The sequence below is a fragment of the Adiantum capillus-veneris genome, chromosome 1, assembly GCF_014529385.1.
Source record: "Adiantum capillus-veneris isolate H3 chromosome 1, ASM1452938v2, whole genome shotgun sequence".
In the NCBI taxonomy this organism is placed as follows: Eukaryota; Viridiplantae; Streptophyta; class Polypodiopsida; order Polypodiales; family Pteridaceae; genus Adiantum; species Adiantum capillus-veneris.
Genome location: NC_140931.1, coordinates 181,930,914 through 181,953,423, shown reverse-complemented (window position 1 = coordinate 181,953,423; position 22,510 = coordinate 181,930,914). Strand labels below are relative to the sequence as shown.

General features: G+C 43.6%; 1 protein-coding gene across 2 annotated transcripts in view; it reads right to left on the bottom strand.

Annotated features, from left to right (window-relative positions):
- LOC147466116 (uncharacterized) overlaps window positions 1-22,510 on the bottom strand; it is a 70,323-nt gene that overhangs the window by 30,570 nt on the left and 17,243 nt on the right. For both annotated transcript variants that reach the window (XM_086523999.1, XM_086524005.1), the window contains exons 8-9: window positions 21,930-22,071; window positions 21,582-21,748 (exon numbers count right to left, since the gene is read on the bottom strand). In XM_086523999.1, coding sequence (XP_086380125.1) covers window positions 21,582-21,748; window positions 21,930-22,071 — 309 coding nt within the window. The remainder of the gene's footprint in view (window positions 1-21,581; window positions 21,749-21,929; window positions 22,072-22,510) is intronic.

Genomic DNA, 22,510 nt, shown 5'->3' with positions numbered 1-22,510 from the left:
GTATGTGAAATGCCACAGTTGTCCTTAGGGGGAAAGAAATATTTTGTCTCGTTTATCGATGATGCTACACATAAGGTGTGGGTGTATCCAATACGTGCTAAAAGCGATGTTTTGGATACTTTCAAGAAGTTTCTTGCGTTTGTTGAGAATCAAACTGACAAGAAGCTTAGATCTTTACGCTCAGACAATGGGGGGGAGTATGTATCAAAAGCATTTATTGACTTTTGTGCTACTAAAGGTATTAAAAGAGAGCTCACGGCTCCTTTTAATCCCTCTCAGAATGGAGTTGCAGAGAGGTTGAACCGGACTATCCAAGAGAAAGTTCGGAGTATGCTGTCACATGCTGCATTACCTCATGGTTTTTGGGCAGAAGCTGTGCAAACAGCTATTCACTTGATTAATCGCTCACCTAGCAAGGCTTTGGGTGGAAAGGTACCTGAGGAGGTGTGGTCTGGCAAGCCACCCTCATATGCACATTTAAGAGTGTTTGGTTGTGAGGCCTATGTTCACATCCGGAGTGAACTCCGCACCAAACTAGAACCAAAGTCTCATAAATGCATTTTCCTAGGATATGGTGAGGATGGTGAAATGGGGTATAGATTATGGGATCCCGCATTACGGAAAATCATACGCAGCAATGATGTCATCTTCAATGAGAATTGCATGCACAAACAGCCCACAAAGATCGAGGAAGTGCGCCGGGTTTTTTTTCGTGAAGATGTTACATATGGACAGCCAAGAAGGCCCAATGTTCAGCAGCCTTTACATGCTGAAAATCGTGCTGAAAATCAGCCCCAACAAGTTGCCATTGATGCACCACAGGTAGGGGAACAGGTTGATGCTCCTAGACCGCCCGTTGTTGCGATGCAACCGGCTGAACAGCCTGCTGTTTTTGATGGTTTACAGGCTGAAAATCCACCTGTTATGGATCATTGGGTGCGTAGGTCTACTCGGGTGACAAGGCCCCCCGATAGATATGAACCGTCTTTGGACTATGTCATGCTTACTGATTGTGGTGAGCCGTCTTGCTATAAAGAGGCTATGCAACGGGAAGACAGTAAGAAATGGTTCAAAGCAATGGTTTCGGAAATGCAGTCTTTGGAGAAAAACCATACATGGGACTTGGTTGATTTGCCTAAAGGGCATAAGGCTCTGCCATGTAAATGGGTTTACAAGACCAAGGTCACATCTGATGCTTCTTCTAAGTACAAGGCACGTTTGGTTGCTAAAGGATACAAGCAAAAGCATGGTGTGGATTTTGATGAGATTTTTTCTCTTGTTGTAAAGCTTGCCACATTACGTCTTGTTTTAGGCCTGGTTGCTTCTGAAGATATGGAGTTAAAGCAAATGGATGTCAAAACAGCGTTTTTGCATGGCGATTTGCTTGAGATGATCTATATGATGCAGCCAGAAGGTTTTGTGTCAAAGGGGCAAGAGAAGAAAGTATGTAGACTCTTGAAGAGCTTGTATGGTTTGAAACAGTCTCCCCGTGCATGGTATCACAAGTTTGATACATTCATGAGGTCTCAAGGATACAAAAGAAGTAATTCTGATCACTGTTTGTATATCAAAACGGCAAGTGATGGATCTCGTCTATTGCTGATTTTGTATGTTGATGACATGCTTATTGCGGGTAAAAATGTCACGGAGTTGGATGCATTACAGCAAAGCTTAAAGAATCGCTTTGACATGAAGGATCTTGGTGATGCTAATCATATTTTGGGCATGCGTATCTCTCGAGATAGACCTAACAGGCGTCTGTATCTATCTCAACGAGATTATGTTAATAAGGTGCTACATCGTTTTCATATGGATGGGGGAAAGGCACTTGGTACTCCGCTGCCTCCATATGTAAAACTGACTGCACATGACTGCCCAAACACAGATGATATGCGGGCTGAAATGGCCAAGATTCCTTATGCATCAGCCGTTGGCAGTTTGATGTATGCTATGGTTGCTACACGTCCGGACATTGCATTTGCGGTGGGAGTAGTAAGCAGGTACATGAGCAATCCTGGCAAAAAGCATTGGGAAGCAGTGAAGTGTATCTTGAGATACTTGAAAGGCACTAAAGGCTTGTGCATTTGTTTTGGGAAGAGTGAGACATCTGTGCATGGCTTTACAGATGCAGATTTTGCTGGACATCCAGATTGCAGGAAGTCTACCTCTGGATATGTGTTTACATTCACAGGAGGTGCAGTTTCTTGGATTTCTAGACTGCAAAAATGTGTTGCTTTGTCTACCACTGAGGCTGAGTATGTGGCTGCCACCGAGGCATGCAAAGAAGCTTTGTGGCTCATGCGTTCGGTAGAAGAGCTTGGCATTAAGTCACCGGTTCCTGTGCTACACTGTGATAGTCAGAGTGCTATTATGCTTGCAAGGAATCCTGTTTTTCATGCCAAGACAAAGCACATAGAGGTGAAGTATCATTTTATCAGGAGTGTGCTTGATGACAAGAGCATTACACTTGTCAAGGTGCACACAGATGACAATCCTGCAGATCTTTTGACCAAGAGTCTTCCAGCAGAGCGGTTTGCATATTGCCGTCAGATGATGGGTGTTGGATGAGTAAGTGCATGATCAGCTGATGTATCATAGTTAGCTGATTCTTTGATCTCCCAAGGTACATTGCCTTTAGGTGGGAGGTTGTTAGGGAATAAAGGCCTAAGTGCCTTGTACTTATTAACTTATAAGTTAAAAGACTTATAAGTGAGGGGGCCCAAGTGTGAATGGCCCCCTAGTCACTTACTCATATACTCAAAGGTCAAGCCCAAAATGACACAATCGTGACTTTACCCAGATTTCTACGAGCGTTCTCTCTCTCTCTCACGTATATCTCTACGTGAGCTTCTTCTGCGCCACTCTCCTCTTCTCCTTCACTCTCATTGCATAGAGTAGCAAGTGGGCTCTCTCTCCTGCTCCCCCACACAATAGGCTCCTTACATAGGAGACGAAGAGACACAAATGAAAAGACACATCTCATGGTGAAGAGACATGACTTTAGACGTAAAGACACGTCCTTTCGGCGAAGAGCTGCAACCATTGGACGAAGAGTTGCAACCGTAGAGCGAGGGGGTGTGACTAGTCCTCAAAGGAGTGTGGCTTTTGGCGAAGAAGTATGTCTCTTGAGCGAAAGGTCGTGACCATCCAAGCGTAGGGGTCCTCGTTGGCATGGCATTTTGCATAACTCCAACTAGGAGTAGATGTAATACTGTAACATAGTCACAATCGTGACACTCACATTAGCACGAAAAGTTCTTGAAGGGCATCCTCTCTGAGATGTCGTCTCTTAGAGCGTGTTAACAGTGAGGAGATGCCGAACATGGCTGATGCAAGGAATCTCTAGGCTGTTTTAACCGGATGCAAAGTGAGGTTTCTTGCTAAACGAAGTCTCTTGGAGTGCTCTTATAGGAAGGATATGCCCATAGGAAGGATATGCCCAACAAGGGCATGCTGAGGAAGCTATGAACTATTTTTAATGGGATGCAACACGAGGGTACCTCCCCAACTGCAATCACTTTTCTCAGTGTGCCCAATGCATGGATTGCTACTCAAGGGCTCTGGAGAAACATGTTGTGCTTGGCAATTCTTTGGCTGATATGTATGCCATATGTGATGCCCTTACGAAAGCCAAATGTCCTTGGAGTGCACTGATTGCACGATATGCACAACATGGATGTGGCAAGGAAGCTCTGGGCTGCTTTTACTAGATGCAAAGCGAGGGATTCTCCCCAAACGAAGTCTCTTGGAGTGCTCTTATAGCACGACTTTGTTGTGTTTGGAAGCTCTGGGCTACTTTAAACAAATGCAAAGTGAGGGTTTTTCACATTGAGATTGTTGGTCAAGGGCTATTGGCAAAAGATGTCGAACTTGGAGGTGCTTTGGTCAATCTGTATGTCAAATGTGGTGCTCCCATAAAAGCACAAAAAGTTCTTGATGGGCATTCTCTCCGAAATGTTATCACCTCGAACGTGTTGATTGCAGGATATGCCCAACATGGTTGTGGCAAGGAAGCTCTGGGCTGTTTTAACCGGATGCAAAGGGAAGGCCTTTCTACAAAGGCATTCACCTATGCTAGCACCTTAAGGCCAGTAGCCTTATGCAAGCCCTTCACATGGATAAGAGAATTAACGAGGAGATTGCTGGTCCGACGCTGTTGGTGAAGCATGTGCAGTGCTTTGGTCAATATGTGTGCCAAATGTGGTACTGTCACGAAAGCATGAAAAGTTCTTGATGGGAATTCTCTCCGAAATGTCATCACCGGCAACGTGTTTGTTGCAAGATATGCCCAATATGCTTGTCACAAGAAAGCTCTCGACTGTTTTAGCCAAATGCAAATGGAACATCTTTCTCCAAATGCATTCAGCCAGTATACAGTGGTACAATTTCAATTACCTGTTTAATAAATGTACACAGAGAACTGAGAACAAATACGTCCAGCAACTAGATTGTCACTGCGCACACAAAGACCGACACCTTGTAGGCCCCAAAGATTGGCGCCCCTTGCCGTATTTCTCAAAAACAAACGATCCGAACATTTGGACAAAACTTCCACCAAGCTGTCCAAACCTGTCAAGAGCTGAAATTGCACAATTTCGGCACCATAAGGGCACCAATATCTATACAAGTCTAGGATGGATTTCCCTTGCATTTTAGAAGCTTTTCGGTGAGCTGTGAGTCAATTTCAGCATGCTGTTATTTCCTGTTTTGATCATTGACAGGTGCCCAAACTCCGCTATAACCACCCCAAGGCTCTAGGGTTGCAAACTTGCAGTCTTGGTGCAAAACCCCAAGATTTGCAAATAAATGCAGCAAGCTGTAATTCTCTGTTTTGGGTTGTTTTTGAGCGGAGCAATCACCTCTATTGAATCTCTTAGGAGCTCCCGCACACAATGGGACACTTCCTCTTTGATTTGGACAAGTTTTCACGCAAGAAAACACTCATGTTTGCAATTTGTCGCGCCCTTTTTCAAGCAAAAAAGTACCCAATCACCAAGTGAAAATACAAAGTTCACGACGGTGATGATCATCAATTTTCTTTTGCTTATCCCGAGTCTTCTAAAGAGCTATCTTTATCTTTCTGAATGTTTCATCCATATCTTGCACATACTTGTCAACTTCAAATATCTTGTCCTTAGTCTGCAAAACAGGTGGGACTTTCTTCCCTCCTTCCACTATCACAAATGGCGCCTTGTCTGTTGATCTATGCATAGTGTTATTGTAAGCATATTCAACCAATGGTAGATAGTGTTCCCAAGTTGCCTTGTGCTCTGACACATAGGATTTGAGCAGATCCAAGACAGTAGAATTTGCCTCTTCTAACTTTCGATCTTCTTGTGGATGAAACGAAGATGAGAACTTTAGCGAAGTGCCCATGTTCTTAAACAATGACTTCCAGAAAAGATTTGTCATATGTGGATCCCTATCACTGACTGATGCACCCCATGGTACTTGAAAATATTATGCATAAATGTCTTGACCATCTGTTCTGACTTTATCTTCTCCTAACAGGAATAAAATGGGCTTGCTTGCTGAACCTACAAATGATAATCCAAATCCCATCATTTCCTTTGGCGTTTTTGGGAGATAAAAAGTAAAGTCCATTGCTATGCTTTCCAGGGCCTATCAAGAATAGGCAATGGCTGTAACAATCCCGGTGCTTTTTGCCTATCAAACTTGACCTTCTCGCATACTAAGCATGATCTTACAAAAGCATCAACATCTCAACGCAAAGCTGGCTAATAAAAGAATGCCTCTACTGTTGCATAAATTCCACGATGCCCAACATACGGTGGAGCATGACTTTCAATCAAGACTTTTGGCCGCAATTGCTTAGTGACACATAGCTTTCCATGCATCATAAGAAAATCACTCTTAAGTGTATAATGCTTATGACGTTGTCCACAACAAGTTGATCATAAATCCTTACAAAATCTTCGTCTTTAGCATATTGTCCTTCCATTTCATCCAGTTCAAGGTGTTATGAAATAAATACAACAAAAATTTGTAGCTTGTGCCCAGCCAATGCATCTGCTACCACATTCTTTTTGCCTTCCACATGCACAATCTGGAAATGAAACATGAATAGAAAGTTTGCCCAACCCATGTGCTTCTCTGACAGAGTTAGACAGTAATGCAAGGTCTAGTGATCTGTTTGCACAACAAAATCAGCACCAAGAAAAAATTGCTTCCAATGGGTGAGAGCGTAAATAACTACCAACATCCCTTTCTCATAAACTTGTAGAGTTCTCTTCGATTGGAGAAAATTCTACTCTCATGTGCCGCTACTCCGCCACCTTGCATAAGGACTGCACCAAGGCTGTTCCCACAAACATCACATAGAACCACAAACGGTTTCGAAAGATCTAGCAAAATGATTGCCGAATCTTCAAGATAGAAATCTTGATGCACTAGAACCTCATTCAGTTCTCATTCACTTTGCCATCACATCCAGATCTCGTTGATCTCAAACAGATGTCTAGATGCACCAAGTTCAAATCATTCATCAGATAAAATGTTGCAAAAATTTCATGTTTCTCTACATGTCTCTAACAATACACACATGAAAGAGCACATGTCTTCAGTTCAATCAAGGAAATTTCCAATTCAATGCACATATTTTCATAAAGTCATCTGCAAGATACTCTCAGCCTGTCAATATCCCTAAAATCTCAAAAGAGAAATTAGTGACTTTTTTCAATCTAGGAAATCTATGACACATGAGTAGAGTGGCTCCCCTCTTGTGCAGTCTGCACCGCACCAAAATCAAACTGTTGATTCATTGAAAACTTTTGGCATAGACACTGCTACTAATCCAAAAGCTTCAAGGTATAGCTCAAACTAAAGAGAATTTGCGATGTTCTCCTCCATCCACCTTGCATCGAGGGCCAAATAGTACCCTTCACCAAATTATCCGATGGAACAAACTTACCTTTTTTTTCTTTTCTTGTACCTTGTGACCTGTCGGTAGCCCCGCTGGCCTCCCCTATCCACTGGCAACTCGATCTGAATCATCGGAATTCTCTGATGAATCAGCAGTTGATTCCCTTGCTTCGTCGGAACCCTCGGATGCACTATCATTTGATTCCTTCACTTTTCCGAAATCCTTTGATGAACTTTCATTCGGTTCCCTTGGTTCTTTCTCTTCTCTAGAAGAATCTTGCCCTTTTGAGGTGGACATTGGCTTGTCTGTAGGATAGGTCAATGAGCCGGCATGCATACCAAAACCTTGCTTGACATGTCCCATAAGTCTCTGAATGGAGCTAGACGTCTAATGCAGACAAAACCATTGAATCTCTTTTCGCAACCCATAGCAAAACCGCTCAATCTGGTCCTTCAAAGTGACCCTAACTCCGGCATGTACAACGTAGAGGGCGATACTATTTCAATTTACCTGTTAACTTTACACAAAGCACTGAGAAGGAAAGAGAACACAGTTGCGTCCAGCGACTAGAATGCCACTGCGCACACGAGACCAACACCCTGTAGGCCCCAAAGACTGGCGCCCCTTTTGGTATTTCTTTATTCAAATTAAAGTAGGCGATGGAACTATGCGTACCTGTGGGGGATTAGCAATTAGCTAATCCAGTTCCTGTTCAAAAGGCTCTTGCCTTGGCAAACGCGCATAAACCCCCAGAACTGTACATGTTCATCTGAGTAGCCCAACTAGTGGGGCATTACCATATGTGCCAAAAGGGGGAGAGAGATGCACGAGAGAAAATCATCGCGCTACATGAGACAGAGGAGAAGGCAAGCTTTCCATTAAAGCTGTAGACCTGCACCCACTACTCACACACACACTGTACCTCACTTGTGTTCAAAAATCAGCCTCCTCTCTCAAATTGGGCGCCCCCTCTTCATGTTGGAAGTGGCAAAACTGCCTAGAGCCGCCATGTGTCCAGTTTGCCCCTTTTGAGTTAATTCTCTAGTTCCCACTGACTTATAAAGTTATAAGTGACTTTCCGAGTTGCCCAGACTTCATTTGGCGCACACAGGCTTCCATAATCATCAGAATTCAGTGCTAATTGGCCCGACCAGTGACCGACCCAAACTCCCGCTGTGAGAAACCTATTCGGCCACAGCCGTTTCACACTGGCCATGCAATGTCCACTTGCACCTTTTCAAGGGTTCCGGGGAAAACAAGTAAAAATAAAAATAAATAAAAATATATAGTACTTATTTACGGAAGGCAACAGGAAAAATACACCTCCTGGTGACACACCCCACCCTTGAAATACTGCAAGCGACCTCGCTTGCATGCCAATAATACATGCAATATCTCCTGATATCACATATATTCTATGATGGGAATCCAAGATATACATGCTTCCGGAAATGTAGCGTTGGACGATTAAACAATCCCACCAACCTGGCTACGACACATATATCAAGCATAGAAGTCTTCTAGTGTACTCTCAAGCACAAACTTCTCTAGCTAAATTCTGTATGGAAAGAGTAGATACAATTGCTTAACTACTCTCTTGAGCATCATGAACCATGCTCTTGCCTTGCTCCAGAAAAGGCTACATCAAGTCACTGTGGGTTCCATCTGAAAGGCTTCAAGATACAATTGCAATAGCTGAGGTGAATCAACCAATTCAAACTCTTCCATCCATTTGGCATCCAACGATGGATAGTTCTTGGCGTCTTGCAACCTTTCCTCTAACCTTTCTTTCTTTATGTGCCAATATTTGTTCAGGAACAAGGATTTCATCCAATTCTTCCACTTCGGGTTGTTCCTCATCAAGGATATTCTCTGGCACATCACCAACAAAGGGTCTTAGAAGGCTGACATGAAAAGCATTATGTATTTTCCAGCGTTCGGGTAGCTTCAACCTGTAAGCTACATCACTGATCTTTTCTGAAATCTGAAAAGGACCATAATATTGCATACTGAGCTTAGGAAACAAGCGTTCCTTGCCTTTCCTTTTTCTTAACCTCGCCTTTTCAAAGCGCAAAAGCACCCAATCACCAAGTGAAAATACAAGTTCACGACGGTGATGGTAAGCAGCTTTCTTTTACTTAGCCTGAGTCTTCTCAAGAGCAATCTTTATCTTCCTGTATGTTTCATCCATATCTTGCACATACTTGTCTGCCTCAAAAATCTTGTCCTTAGTCTGCAAAATGGGCGGGACTTTCTTCCCTCCTTCCACTAACTCAAATGGTGCCTTACATGTTGACATATGCACAGTGTTATTGTAAGCATATTCAAACAATGGAAGATGGTGTTCCCAAGTTGCCTTGTGCTCTGACACATAACATTTGAGCAGGTCCAGAACAGTAGAATTTGCCTCTTCAGACTGTCCATCAGTTTGAGGATGAAACGAAGATGATTTGTCATCCGGTTCCCCCGATTCATTCTCTTTATTGGAAGACTCTTGCCCTGATGAGGTGCCCATAGGATAAGTCAATGAGCCGGCATGCATCCCCATGTCTCATAAGTCTTTATATAGAGTCAGTAGACTTCTGAGACAATACTCTTGAATTTCTTTTCGGCAAACCTCAGCAAAATCCGCTCAATCTAGTTTCTCAAAGTAATCTTCCGAAACGAAGACACTAGCAAATAAGTATCCCAAAACCTCTAGCAGTAGTTATCCAATGTATCTTTCTTAATCATTCTCAAGTGATGCCAAACTGTGATAACATCTCTTTCATATTCGTACGGTATCCAAGTTGACTTAAAAATTCTCTTGAATTTTACCCACGTCGTAGGTGCTTCTCTGCGTAACAACAGAGTAGACCACCATGTCTATGTATGCAATTCTGTTTAAGTAAGATGCCGCCCTTCGCACCTTGGAGTGTTCCGTGAACCAACCTCCAGAAAGGCGACGTCAAACTGTTGTACAAACTCAAGGGCTCGATGGGTGTCCTGGTATAACTGGCATGTACATCGTAGAGGGTGGTACTAATTCAATCAGTTGTTAACTTTACACAGAGCAATGAGAAGAAAAGAGAACATAGATGCGTCCAGCGACTAGAATGTCATTGCACACACGAAGAATGACACCCTGTAGGCCCCAAAGACTGACACACTGTAGGCCCCAAAGACTGGCGCCTGTAACAGACTTGGAAACTCCAAGTTGATATTCTACCGCGACACCACAAGAATTCACTTCAAAACAAATCACAGTTCACAATTGATTTGACATTGGCCCGGCGGAGTTTCGTGCCTAGAGATATTGGCCCCAAAGACTGGCGCCCCTTTCGGTATTTCTTTTTGTATTAATCTGTTGCAAAAGTACAAGTGAGTGGGAGGCTCTCACTCTCAGACTCTCCATCCAGATGCTCTAAGAAGTGGGAAGCCTGCCCACTTACTTAAAGGTTTACAAGGGATGCCAAAAGCAGAGTCCCAAAACCTGAAAACTCAAAAGCATGTCCTCTCTCTCTCTCTCTCATAAGCTTAGTGGAAATAAAGCAAATCCCAAAAAGCTTTAGTGTAGAAAAATTCCCAGGCATTTCGTAGCTTTCTACGTAGTCAAAAAGCAGCCCAAATTCTGCCGTACGCTGCTGCCACGTCATCAGCCCTATACGGTCCCGCGTTTTCCGACGGATTCTATGCAGCATTTCACGGGTCTGTCCGTACGCTGCGCTGCGTGCACTTTCGGGAGTTCCCACAAGGGAGGGTGTGTGTGTGTGAGTGTACCAGGCAGCCACGTCACCAATTTGTGACATACCCCCCCTCTTGAAAGCATTGCAATCGCCCTCAATTATGCCTGCAAAAAACACAGAAGCCATAAACTGTCTTAGCAGACACTGACTGTTAGTACCGACGCACTAGGAACACATATCTAGCACATGTACCAATCAACAGTCACATCACACGACATTACTTGACATCACATTATAAAATCACATCCAACATTCATTCGGATCTCAGACCATGATTTATTGGCAATCCAATTAGCAATCGCATCTAGATCCACTCAGGACCTCGTAGATGCGCGATTGACTAATACCCTATTGCAACCATGTCTATCGAGATCATTCAGACCAAAATGCTGCAGTCATTTCGTCTATCAATTCATGCACTTAAACAAGTCAAGAACAAATCAGTATCATATTATCCAGAATTCCATTCATAAAGTCATACAGCAGCAGAATACTGTCAGCTCTCAATATCCCTGAAGCTCAGAGAGACATCAGTGACTCTAGTATCAAAAAAATCGAGGCATCTGTTGACAAAGGAGCGGAGTAACTCCCCTCTTGTGTATACCCACTGCACCAGATATCCGGCCAAACTGAATTCGAGGTTCCATTTAGAGTAGACTATGCTAAACTAAAAGCTTCAAGGTTAAGTTTCACAATCTAAGGAGTATCTGCTAGGTCCTCCTCCTCCATCCACTTCGCATCCAATGCAGGGTAGTTCTTGAATTTAACCAAGAACCGCCTTCTCACTTTACCCTTAATCTTTCTGTCCTTATGTGCCAATATCTATTTTGGAACAAGGATCTCCTCGTTTTCTTCCACTTCGGGTTGCTCCCTATCTTCGGGCACATCACCTTTAAAAGGCTTCAGGAGACACACATGAAAAGCATTGTGAATCCTCCAAGTGTCGGGCAGCTTCAGTCGGAAGGAGACATCATTTATCTTTTAAGAGATCTGGGAAGGTCTGTAGTATCGCATACTAAGCTTTGGAAAAAGCCTCTCCTTTCCCTTTTTCTTTCTCAGGCGTGCCTTCTCAAAACGTAAGAGCACCCAATCGTTCTCCTTCAATTTCAAATCGCAACGATGACAATCTGCTGCCTTTTTCTATCTTTCTTGAGATTTCTGCAAAGCCTCGTGGACCTTGGCAAAAGCCGTGTCCAAGTTGCGCGTGTACTCATTGGCTTCAAAAATCTTATCTTTCATGCTTAGGAAGGGTGGAACCTTCGCATAACCTTCAATAATCTCAAATGGCGCCTTCCCCGTCGAAGAGTGTATCGTGTTGTTGTAGGCAAATTCCACCGAAGGTAAATACTTTTCCCATTGAGTCTTCTGATCCGAGATGTAAGACTTCAATAAATCTAGTACCACTCAATTGGCAATCTCAGATTGTCCGTCAGTCTGCAGGTGGAAAGATGACGAGAACTGCAACCGCGTGCCAATGTTCTCCCAAATAGCCTTCCAAAACAAACTCGTAAATCTGGGGTCCCTGTCGAAGACAATCATCTCGAGCATGCCATGTAATCTAAAGATTTGGGCCACAAACAGTCTCACTAAGTTGACTGTTTTCTTTACTGAAATGAAATGAGCCTGCTTGCAAAATCTGTCAATAATAGTCCAGATACCATCGTGACCACTCTGTGTTCTCGGGAGATCAAAAATGAAATCCATTGCAATACTTTCCCAGGGGCGGGTGGGTATGGGCAAAGGCTGTAACAATCCCTATGCTTTATGCTTGTCGAACTTGACTTTCTGGCATACCAAGCAACTGCGCACAAACTCGTCCACATCCTTCTTGAGTCTCGGCTAAAAGAAGTATCTCTCTACACCCTTCAAGGTGGTAGCAATGCCGCAGTGACACGTAAAAGGTGGACAGTGGCATTCGGTCATAACCTTTTCCCTCAACGGTTGTGTAACGCACAACATGGTTTTCCTCATCAAGTAGCCATCCCAAATGGAATATCCGGCTACTGTCTCCCCATCCAGTATCCGTGTGAAACGGTCTGCAAAATCAGTATCTGTGGCATACTGATCGACTATATCCTCGAAGCTTCTATGATGTATCGTGGAAATAGCCAGAACCAACGGCTTCCGAGACAAAGCATCTGCCACCAAATTCTTTTGTCCCTGCACATGGACAATTTAGAAGTGAAACTATGACAAAATGTTCACCCACCACATCTGCTTTTCCGATAGCTGCTTCTGTAACAAGAAGTAGCGTAAACTCTGATGGTCTGTGAAGACAATAAAATTTGTTTCAAGTAGGTAATGTGGCCATTGAGTAAGAGCATGGATAACCGCCAAAAGCTCTTTCACATAAGTCTGTGCTGTCAATTCTGGCCTTGAGAACAATCGGCTCTCGTAGGCAATGACATGGCCTTCTTGCATCAAGACCGCAACCAGACTACGACCACAAGCATCACAATATACTTCAAATGACTTCTGCAAGTCCGGCAAAGTCAAAACTGGTCTTGTAGTCAATTTCTCTTTCAAAGTCTGAAAGGCAGTCACCTCTCTGGGTCCCCACAAGAAAGGGACTCCTTTCTGTGTCAAGATATGCAAAGGGGAAGCAACCTCTGCAAACTTTCTAATGAACCGCCTGCAACACAAACACAAGCCCAAGAAGCTTCCAACTTCATGGACATTCTTCAAATCGGGCCAATCACGGATAGTCTCTATCTTCGCCAGGTCCATCTGCACTCCTGTAACTGACACAATGTGTCCCAAAAAGTGTATCTTTGGTAGGAAAAATTCACTTTTCTTCGCATTAATCACTAACTTGTGATCTCGTAGTGCCTGAAAGAACTTATGCAGATGTTCTCTATGTTCTGCCTCATCCTTGGAGAAAACAATGATGTCGTCAAAGAAAGTGCCAACAAATAGTCTGTACTCTCGAAAAATCATGTCCATCATCCGGTTAAATGTCGCAAGAGCATTGGTTAGGCCAAAAGGCATCACCAAAAACTCAAATAACCTGAAAGTCGTCCGAAAAGCTGTCTTGTAGACATCTCCCGGTGCGATCCGGATCTATCCACTCTTCAAGTCGATCCTGCTAAAGCACGAGGATCCCTGTAGTCGGTCAAGTATATCATCCATTCTAGGAATCGGAAATTTGTTCTTGATGGTGATTTTGTTGAGAGCTCTATAATCAATGCACATTCTCCAAGATCCGTCTTTCTTCAAAACCAACAACACTAGAGAGCAGTACGGTGAAGTACTAGGCTGGACAAGACCCTTCTCCAAGAGGTCTTTCACTTGGTTCATAATTCCTTCGTTCTGGGCTCGACTCACACGGTAAGGTGGCCGGTTCGGTGGTGTGCTTCCAGGTATCAGATCAATGGTATGATCTTCAAGACGATCGGGTGGTAACTCGCTTGGCAGGCCCTTTGAGAAGCAATCGACATGAGTGTGGAGAAAATCTTGGCGGTCTTTATCAAGTTCAAACATATTTGTCCTATTCACATCATTCATCTCTCTCAAGAAGATCGAGGAAACAAACAGACTATATTTCATTAATTTTGAAATGGCCGAAGCCGATACAATAGGGACAGACTCGCCCTTAAGTTTTACATCTAGTACAATGGTTCTGCCCTTCTTTGTAGTCAAAGTCGCTTTTCTTGCCCGATAGTCGACACAACGTTGTTCTTGTGGTACCAGGGAATTCCCAAGAGGACATCACAACCTTTCAAAGGCATTATGTAGAAGTCCTCATGCCCCAAATACCCTTGACAATGCAACCGAAGTTTGGCAATGACAGGTGTAATGGCTACGTCCCTGCCACGTGCCGCTAGAACTGCCTCTGCTAGTGGTCCCATCCGATCGGGTGTGATCTCGAGCCGCGCCGCCAATTCAAGTGAAATGAAGTTGGCCTTGGCTCCTCCATCAAAGAAGATGAGGGCTTCTTGGTCTTTCACTTCTGTACTCTCGTCCATCATGCTAGGGTCTGTGCCCAGGCAATCTGGAACCAGTCCTGTTTTCATCTTGCCTTTTCGTCCACGTTCCTCAGCTGCTCTCGAACCCTCTAGCGTGTCTTCATCCTTGTCGTTATGTTCTTTCGGTGCCTTTTTAGGGCACTTCACGGAGATCTGCCGAGTTTCCCCGCATCCAAAGCACTTCCCCTCCTTGATGTAAAGAGCTCTCTCTTGAGGAGTGAGTTTGGGTCGTGCATCCTTTTCTTTCTTTTCTGGGTTACTCTTCCTCTTTCTAATTTCATTTTTCGGAATCTATTCGGTCCTTTGCATCATGATTTCATCTGTGGGATAGGTCAAACTGCCTGAGTGAATGGCAAAACCCATTTCGCATGACTCATCAGTTCCTGAATGGAATCTAACTTTTCTTCTAAGCAATGATCTCGGATCTCTGTAGGAAGACCCAAGGTAAGCCACCCAATCTGTTCTTTGAACGAGATCTTCTTAAATGAAGAGACGGATAGAAAAGAGCTCCAAAATCTCTCGTAATAAGCATCCAATGTATCCTTCTTGGTCATCCAAAGATGGTTCCGAGCAGTTCGTATGTCGCGTTCATACTCTCGAGTCAGCCAAGAAGAAATAAAAAGCCTTTTAAATTTCAGCCATTTGACTGGCGCTGTCTTGTTTAATAGAAGCGTGGACCACCAAGTTCGACCATTTTCCTTGAAGCAACAGGCAGCCCTCCGAATCTTGGAGTGCTTTGAGTAATGCCCTCCTAAGAAAGCTATGTCAAACTACTATATAAAAGACAAAGCCTTCGAAGCATCTCTATAACCAAAAAACGTGTCAAATTTAATTGACTATCCACCTTCCCTAAACTCTCGGATTTTCTTGCTTTTATCTTCCAGAAAGTCATATTGGTTGGCTTTATAAAAATTCTTCTTCTTTGCGTAGAAGCTGCTGTCGTCAGAGTCCGAATTATCCGCAGACGAGTCCTCTATAGAACTGTCAACAACTGGGCGAGATTTAGGCTTCTTTGCCTTTTTCTTGCCCTTTCCGAAGCTTTGCTTTTTGCTTCACTTTTTGCCCTTTCTGTCTTCTTCGCTCGAGTCAGAGGAGCTAGAAGAACTCGAAGAAGAAGAAGAAGAAGAGCTGGGTACTCCTTCAAATCGAACACGCTTCTTCTGCTTTCTTGCTGATGCAAATGTAGACTGACGACCCAAATAACCCGGGAAGTTAGCGCCTTTCTTCTGCTTTTTGTCGTGCTTTTTAGCTTTGTTCTGCGCGTAAAAAAGCTGAGCAATTCGTGCATCAACCACCTCTTCTAATTCTTGCTCTGTGTACATCCATGGAGTAGGAGGTTTCTTCAATGCCGGTTTGAGGGATGGTTCTGCGGTCTGCCGCCACTGTGCATGCACCTCGTCGAAGGAGGTCTGGCTCTGAGTAGGCCGAAGCGGGCCATACTCCTCGCGTGAATCTTCGTTGTGATCTCTTCCTGCATCTCCCGATGCAGAGCAAGTCAACCGATCTGTGTCTCAAGCCATAAGTGCCGCGTAAGAAGGATCGGATTTCCTGTTGAAGAGAAATTGGCAGTGCTCTGATACCACTAAAACAGACTTGGACACTCCAAGTCGAGATTCTACCGCGACACCACAAGAATTCACTTCAAAACAATTCACAGTTCACAATTGATTCGACACTGGCCCGGCGGAGTTCCGTGCCTAGAGATATTGGCCGCGCCCCTTTCGGTTTTCTTTTTGTATTAATGTGTTGCAAAAGTACAAGTGAGTGGGAGGCTCTCAATCTCAGACTCTGCGTCCAGATGCTCTGAGAAGTGGAAAGCCTGCCCACTTATTTAAAGGTTTACAAGGGATTGCCGTATGCAGAGCCCCAAAAAGTTGAAAACTCAAAAGCATGTCCTCTCTCTCTCACAAGCTTAGTGGAAATAAAGCAAATCCCAAAAAGCTTTTCGTAGAAAAATTCCCAAACATTGCGTAGCTTTCTACGTAGTCAAAAAGGCAGCCCAAATTCTGTCGTACGCTGCTGGCACACCATCAGCCCTGTAATGTCCCGCGTTTTCCGAGGGATTCTACGCCACATTTCACGGGCCTATCCATACGTTGTGCTACCTGCACTTTTGGGAGTTCCCACAAGGGAGGGTGTGTACACGTGTCCCAAGGGCTCCCGCACGCAATGGGACAGTCCCCCTGTGATTTGGACGAGTTTTCGCACCAGAAAACTCTCCAAATTTGCAATCTTTCGCAATGGAACTATGCGTACCTGTGGGGGATTAGCAATTAGCTAATCCGGTTCCTGTTTAGAAGGCTCTTGCCTTGGCAAACGCGCATAAAACCCCCCATAAATATACAGTCAACTGAGAAGCCCAACTAGTGGGGCATTACCATATGTGCAAAGGGGAGAGAGAGATACACGAGAGTAAATCATCGCGGTACATGAGATAAAGAAGAAGGCAAGCTTTACATTAAATAAGGCAACAAGAAAAATACAACTCCTGGTGACACCTGGTAGCTTGAAAACGTCTCAAACCTGACGGCTTGACCCCCTTCCTTGAACTCCTTGGTCTTTTTGCTCATCTGTTCACTATCAAAAGAGGACGAGCTCTCCTCCTCCGAACTGCTAGATGACCTTCCATGCCCTCTAGACTTTTTCTTGGGTCTTTGGAGTACTTAATCAATCGTTTCACACACGTGTCAACCTGCATTTGACATTTGTACTCCGCACTAGCAAATTTCCCATCAAAAATTTTGCTCGATTCTTCTTTTTTTTCTTCGGTTGTCGTGCCGGATTTCAACTTTTCTTTGCCTTCCCATTGAGAGGTGCCAACTCTCTCAAATTCTCCGCAAACCCATGTGTACTCTTGGGTTCTATATAGCTTATGCCCCTTAAGACAGAGTGATGAAGACGGAGCGCGCCGATGCGCAATAGACGAAGGGTGGGAGTGGCTAATAAGTCCAGGGTCGAGACACAAAGATTCTCCTCGAGAACTTGCATGTGCTACAGAAGGGATCGGATTCTCCGTAAAAAAAGAATCTTTCTGAGCTCTAATACCACTGTAACTCACTTGGATACTCCAAGCGAGAAATCGATAGCAACACACAAACAGAAACTTTAAAATCATTGAACTTTAAGGTGCTCTATAGAGTGAGAGGCCCAAGCCCCAAGGGCTCTTATAAACTTACAAGGGTTGCCCAAAAAGCAGAGCCCCAAAAGCATCAGGTTCAAAAGCACAGCACCCCAAAAGCTCTAGTACATCCATTTCAAACAAATTCCAAATAGTATATTCTCAAGTAAAATTTTGAGCAAATGGTTCTTCTCGTTGAAAAAGAGTGGATCTCCAGCTCCCTATTCCCAAATGCTTCTAGTATTACTTGTTGTCTGCAAAACAAACACCCAAAAACACAATTCTAATCCATGTTCACAAGAAGTTTTGGACAAATTCTCACAAAAATTCCCACATTGTGACTTACTTCAACATCATGAGCTTCTGTACGATTTTGAGTAGGGGACCACCGGCCCAATGGGGAGGGCCGGTGGTCCCCTACCCCCAATCATACCTAGCTAGGTATGCGGTGCCTCTCGAACAGAAGCTCATGATGTTATGCATTGTATGAAAAAGACTCCGTTTTCCTACGTGAGAAAAAATCTAAATCTTCTTATGGTTGCAGAAGCCCTAATTTACTACTGAAAACCTAGTTTTTCAAAATTGTCGGAATCAAAATCGGTTAACGTCAATGTGTAGAGCTCGTTGAGAGGATCAACTTTGACTTCCGTTGCATATCCAGATTCTCAACCGTTGAAGAGATTTTTAGAGGCCTTTGCAACATAGAAAAGCGACCAAAAGCTTCTTCTTTTTTTGCCTTTTAGGGCAAAAACGAACTCCTCCTCCTTAATCTCCTCCTTTTGTCGTTTCTTCTTCATCCAACTCCATAGCTTCCATACATAGGTTCATGTAGGTCCGATTTTCTATCAAAAAAAAGGGGGAAAAAAATGTTTGTAGATTCTCGAAGCGTCATCTTGCTTTGTCTGCTCTTGAGGGACCGGTATGCTTTCAGAAAAGCACTCAACTAGAGTTCTGATACCATTATGACGAAACAGCACCACGTGCCAACGAAAAACAACAGACTGAACAAACTTTAGACGCTTCAAAATAACTGAATTGAGAAAGAGACACTTCACACGAGACATGCAGTGGCAGAGTTCCACCCCCAGAGTGCACTGGCCCCACACTATGGCGCCCCATTCGGTATTTCTTTATATTGTACAACATTGGCAGCAATGCCATGCATCTCCCGCGGGTAGAATGCCAGAGAGTGAGCTCTTGTACATATTTAAAGAGCTTTGGCCATCCAAAGCAGTTTACATGAAAAGCTTCAAGTCTAAAAGCATCTAGTCCCAAAAGCTGAATCCCAAGGCAGCCAACACAAATCACGGAAATCCGTACAACTGTCATGTCATCAATCCAATGCAATACGTGGGCATCCGTACAGCTACCACGTCATCTGCCTTTACGCAAGTTTATTGTGTGTGTGTGTTCAGTGATTTAGGTCCCATTTGTTAGGGTCCCATAAGTTGTTGAGGATTAGGATTTTAATCCTAACCCTATTTTAATAATAGGCCACTCGGCGAGGATCTATAAGTTGGTAAAGACTTTATCTTCTTCTACTTCGGCTAGGGTTTAGCCCCTTGGCCGGGATTCGTAGGTTGGCTAGGGTTAGGGCTAGGGAGTCTTAACCCTTTGGGTCTTCAATGGCTTGACACGTCAGCAATTTATGACATTTGGTGCAAAACCCAAAACCTGCAAATAAACGCAGCAAGCAATAATTCTCTATTTTGGGTCGTTTTGAGCGGAGTAATCACGTCTATGAGTGTGTCAGGAGCTCCCGGACACAATGGGACACTTTTTCTTTGATTTGAACGAGTTCTCACGCGAGAAAACTCTCCACTTTCACAATCTATCGCGATGGAGCTGTGCGTACCTGGTGGGGATTAGCCATTAGCTAATCCCATTCTTGTATAGAAGGCTCTTGCCTTGACAAACGTGCATAACACCCTGTACATAGTCATCTAAGAAGCCCAACCAATGGAGCATTACCATATGTGTCAGGGGGAGAGAGATGCACGAGAGCAGAATCATCGCGTTACATGAGACAAGGGAGAAGGTAAGCTTTCCATTAATGCTTGAAACCTCAAAATTCACTCACAAAAAGTCAAGATCATCCCCCTCTCTCATTTTGGGTGTCCCCCAAGCTAGTCCGATGCTTCTTGGGTGGTGATTTATCAAGCAGGTTGCTCTCCTACTGACGTGTCCATTATGCTCCTTATGGTCCAGTTTCCTAACCCCTCCCAACTTATAAGGTTGTAAGTGACTTGCCGCATGGCCCAGATTCCATGCTCATCCGAATTCAGTGCTAAATGGCCCGACCAGTCACCAATTGACCGACCTAGATTCCCAACGTGAGAAACCAGTTTGGCTGCAGCCATTTCTCACCGGCCATGCAATGTCCACTTGCACCTTTTCAAGGGTTTCGGGGGAAAACAAGCAAAAATAAAATAAATAAAAATATGTATTAAATATATAGAGAAGGCAACATCTTGGTGACACTTGCATCCTGAAGGCATGTGGCCTTATGAAAGATGTTCACATGGGTATGAAAATTCTTGCTAGTCAAGGGTTGTTGGAGTAAGATTTCATGCTTGGCGATGCTTTGATCAATATGTATGCCAAATGTTGTATCCTCACAATAGCACAAAAAGTTTTGAAGGGCATCCTCTCTAAGATGTCGTCTCTTGCAACGGATTGATCGCAAGAGATGCCCATCATGGCTGATGCGAGGAAGCTCTCGGCTGTTTTAACAGGATGCAAAGTGAAGTTTCTCGCTAAATTCAGTCTCTTGGAGTTCTTTTATAGGAGAATGTGCCCAGCAAGGGCAATCTGAGGAAGTTCTAAACTGAGGTTTGCTCAATGAGGGCCAAATGCTTTTTGTAGCATGAGGGAAATATATGCCATTATACCAATCACAGAGCACTATAGTTGCATGGTTGAACTTTCCAAGCACACAAGGCATTTTTGACAAAGGTATGAGAGTAATTGAGAGGATGCCATCATTTATTTATTCTGTAGTTTGGTCGACTCTTCTAGGTGCTTGCCAAAAATGGGAAAATGTGGAGCTTGGATGTAATAGGACTAGAGAAATGTAATGTTGCAACATAGGTGTTAATGAGTAATTCTTATGCAGCAGCTGGCATGTAGGAGGCAGCACAAAATTTGAATGCATGAGGATTAAAATTGGCTCTCGGAAGCAGCCAGGACATAGCTGCTAGACTGATGCAAGTGGAAAGGCTCAATGATTTGTTGATGGAGATACCGAGTATCTGCAAGGCAAACAAATCTAGTTGTAGGAGATCATATGTGCCTACCGCGCTCATGTCGGTCCCCTAACACTGCAAAAGAGCCCTCTCGGCTTTTAGCTTGGTGATGCAACTTCAACCTTCTGCAAAAGAGCCCTCTCGGCTCTTCCATACCAAAGCTTGGTGACGCAGCTTCAGTCTTTGCACTGGCCACTCCGCCTCCTCTATCATGTTTGTTTTGAGCAATGAGGTCATACGGAACGTTGAATGCAACTTGTGTGCATCGGCGATAAGACATTTAATCGCACAGTGAGTAAGCACTACCATCGTGTGATTTTTGACACTGAGAATACAGTTAACGAACGCACTGAAAATTGTGTGCTGTCGTGGGAATGGCACATTCCCACGTATTATGATAATTTGGGGAGTATTGTGCAAACTCGCCCATGCAAAGAAACTTGCATGTTTTATTTTTTTGAAACATAAAAATGGAACAACAAAGAAAAAATAATATTGACATTTCATGTAATTACAAACATTGAGCTTGAAAAAACTATAACCCTTCTTGTGATTTTTTGCGAGGTACACCTCTGAAAACAAATGAACACCTCAGAAATAAATAGCAATAGAAAGAGTTTGCACCACTAGGAAAAAGCAATATACCTTGTATAAATAGACGAATCAACCGTTGCACTCATTATGACCACCCGGATAGAAGGATAATTCTGAAGGAGCTCCCGAACAACAATTAGTAAAAAGTCTGTCTCCAGATCCCGCTCATGGACTTCATCGATTATAATGTGCGTTATCCCAGAAACACCTTCTCTTCCCTGGCAAGAAAAAACAAATGTAGACACTTGTGCATCAACCACCTATCTGTTTTAAAACTTCATTTTAGAATTCATAAACTCAAAACACATTTGAATACGCATAGACTCAAAAACAACAATGCCCAATCGAAACCATGTGCACAAGGACCTTAGAAAACAAAACATATACATGAACAAATACCTGAAGCCTCCTCAATAAGATCCCAGTTGTGCAATACAAAATACTGCCCCGGGGTCTAGGTGGAACACTTTCGAGCCTGATTGAATAACCAACACTCTTTCCAAGCAATTCACCTCTTTCCCATGCAACACGCTCGGCAACACTGCAGGCAATGACATAATGCTCTGAATCAATGTAACCAAATACTATTTCACTTAGATGCCCTGAAAATACCATGCTACTGCATACAAATCCACGATGGAATGATTACAGGCATGAATGAAAAGAAGAGAAGAAAATGCACAGAGTTATCCCAACAATAATCATAAAAGTTTCCATTCAACACGGCAGACCTTCTAAAGTCCGAAACTTTGAAAGTCCTCCTTTGTTGAATGGGAAGTATTAACAAAGCAATTAAAATTTCCTGAACAATCATCATGGCTGTCAACAAAATGGACACGCTGTCACAAGTTGAGTAGCTAGATAAGCTATCGAATTGATCACAAACAACCATCCAGAGAAAGCTCCACTAACCTCTCTTGCATGTTTGCTAAACCGTTAGAAAATTCAATGAATTCATACATTCACCATTCCAAGAGTCA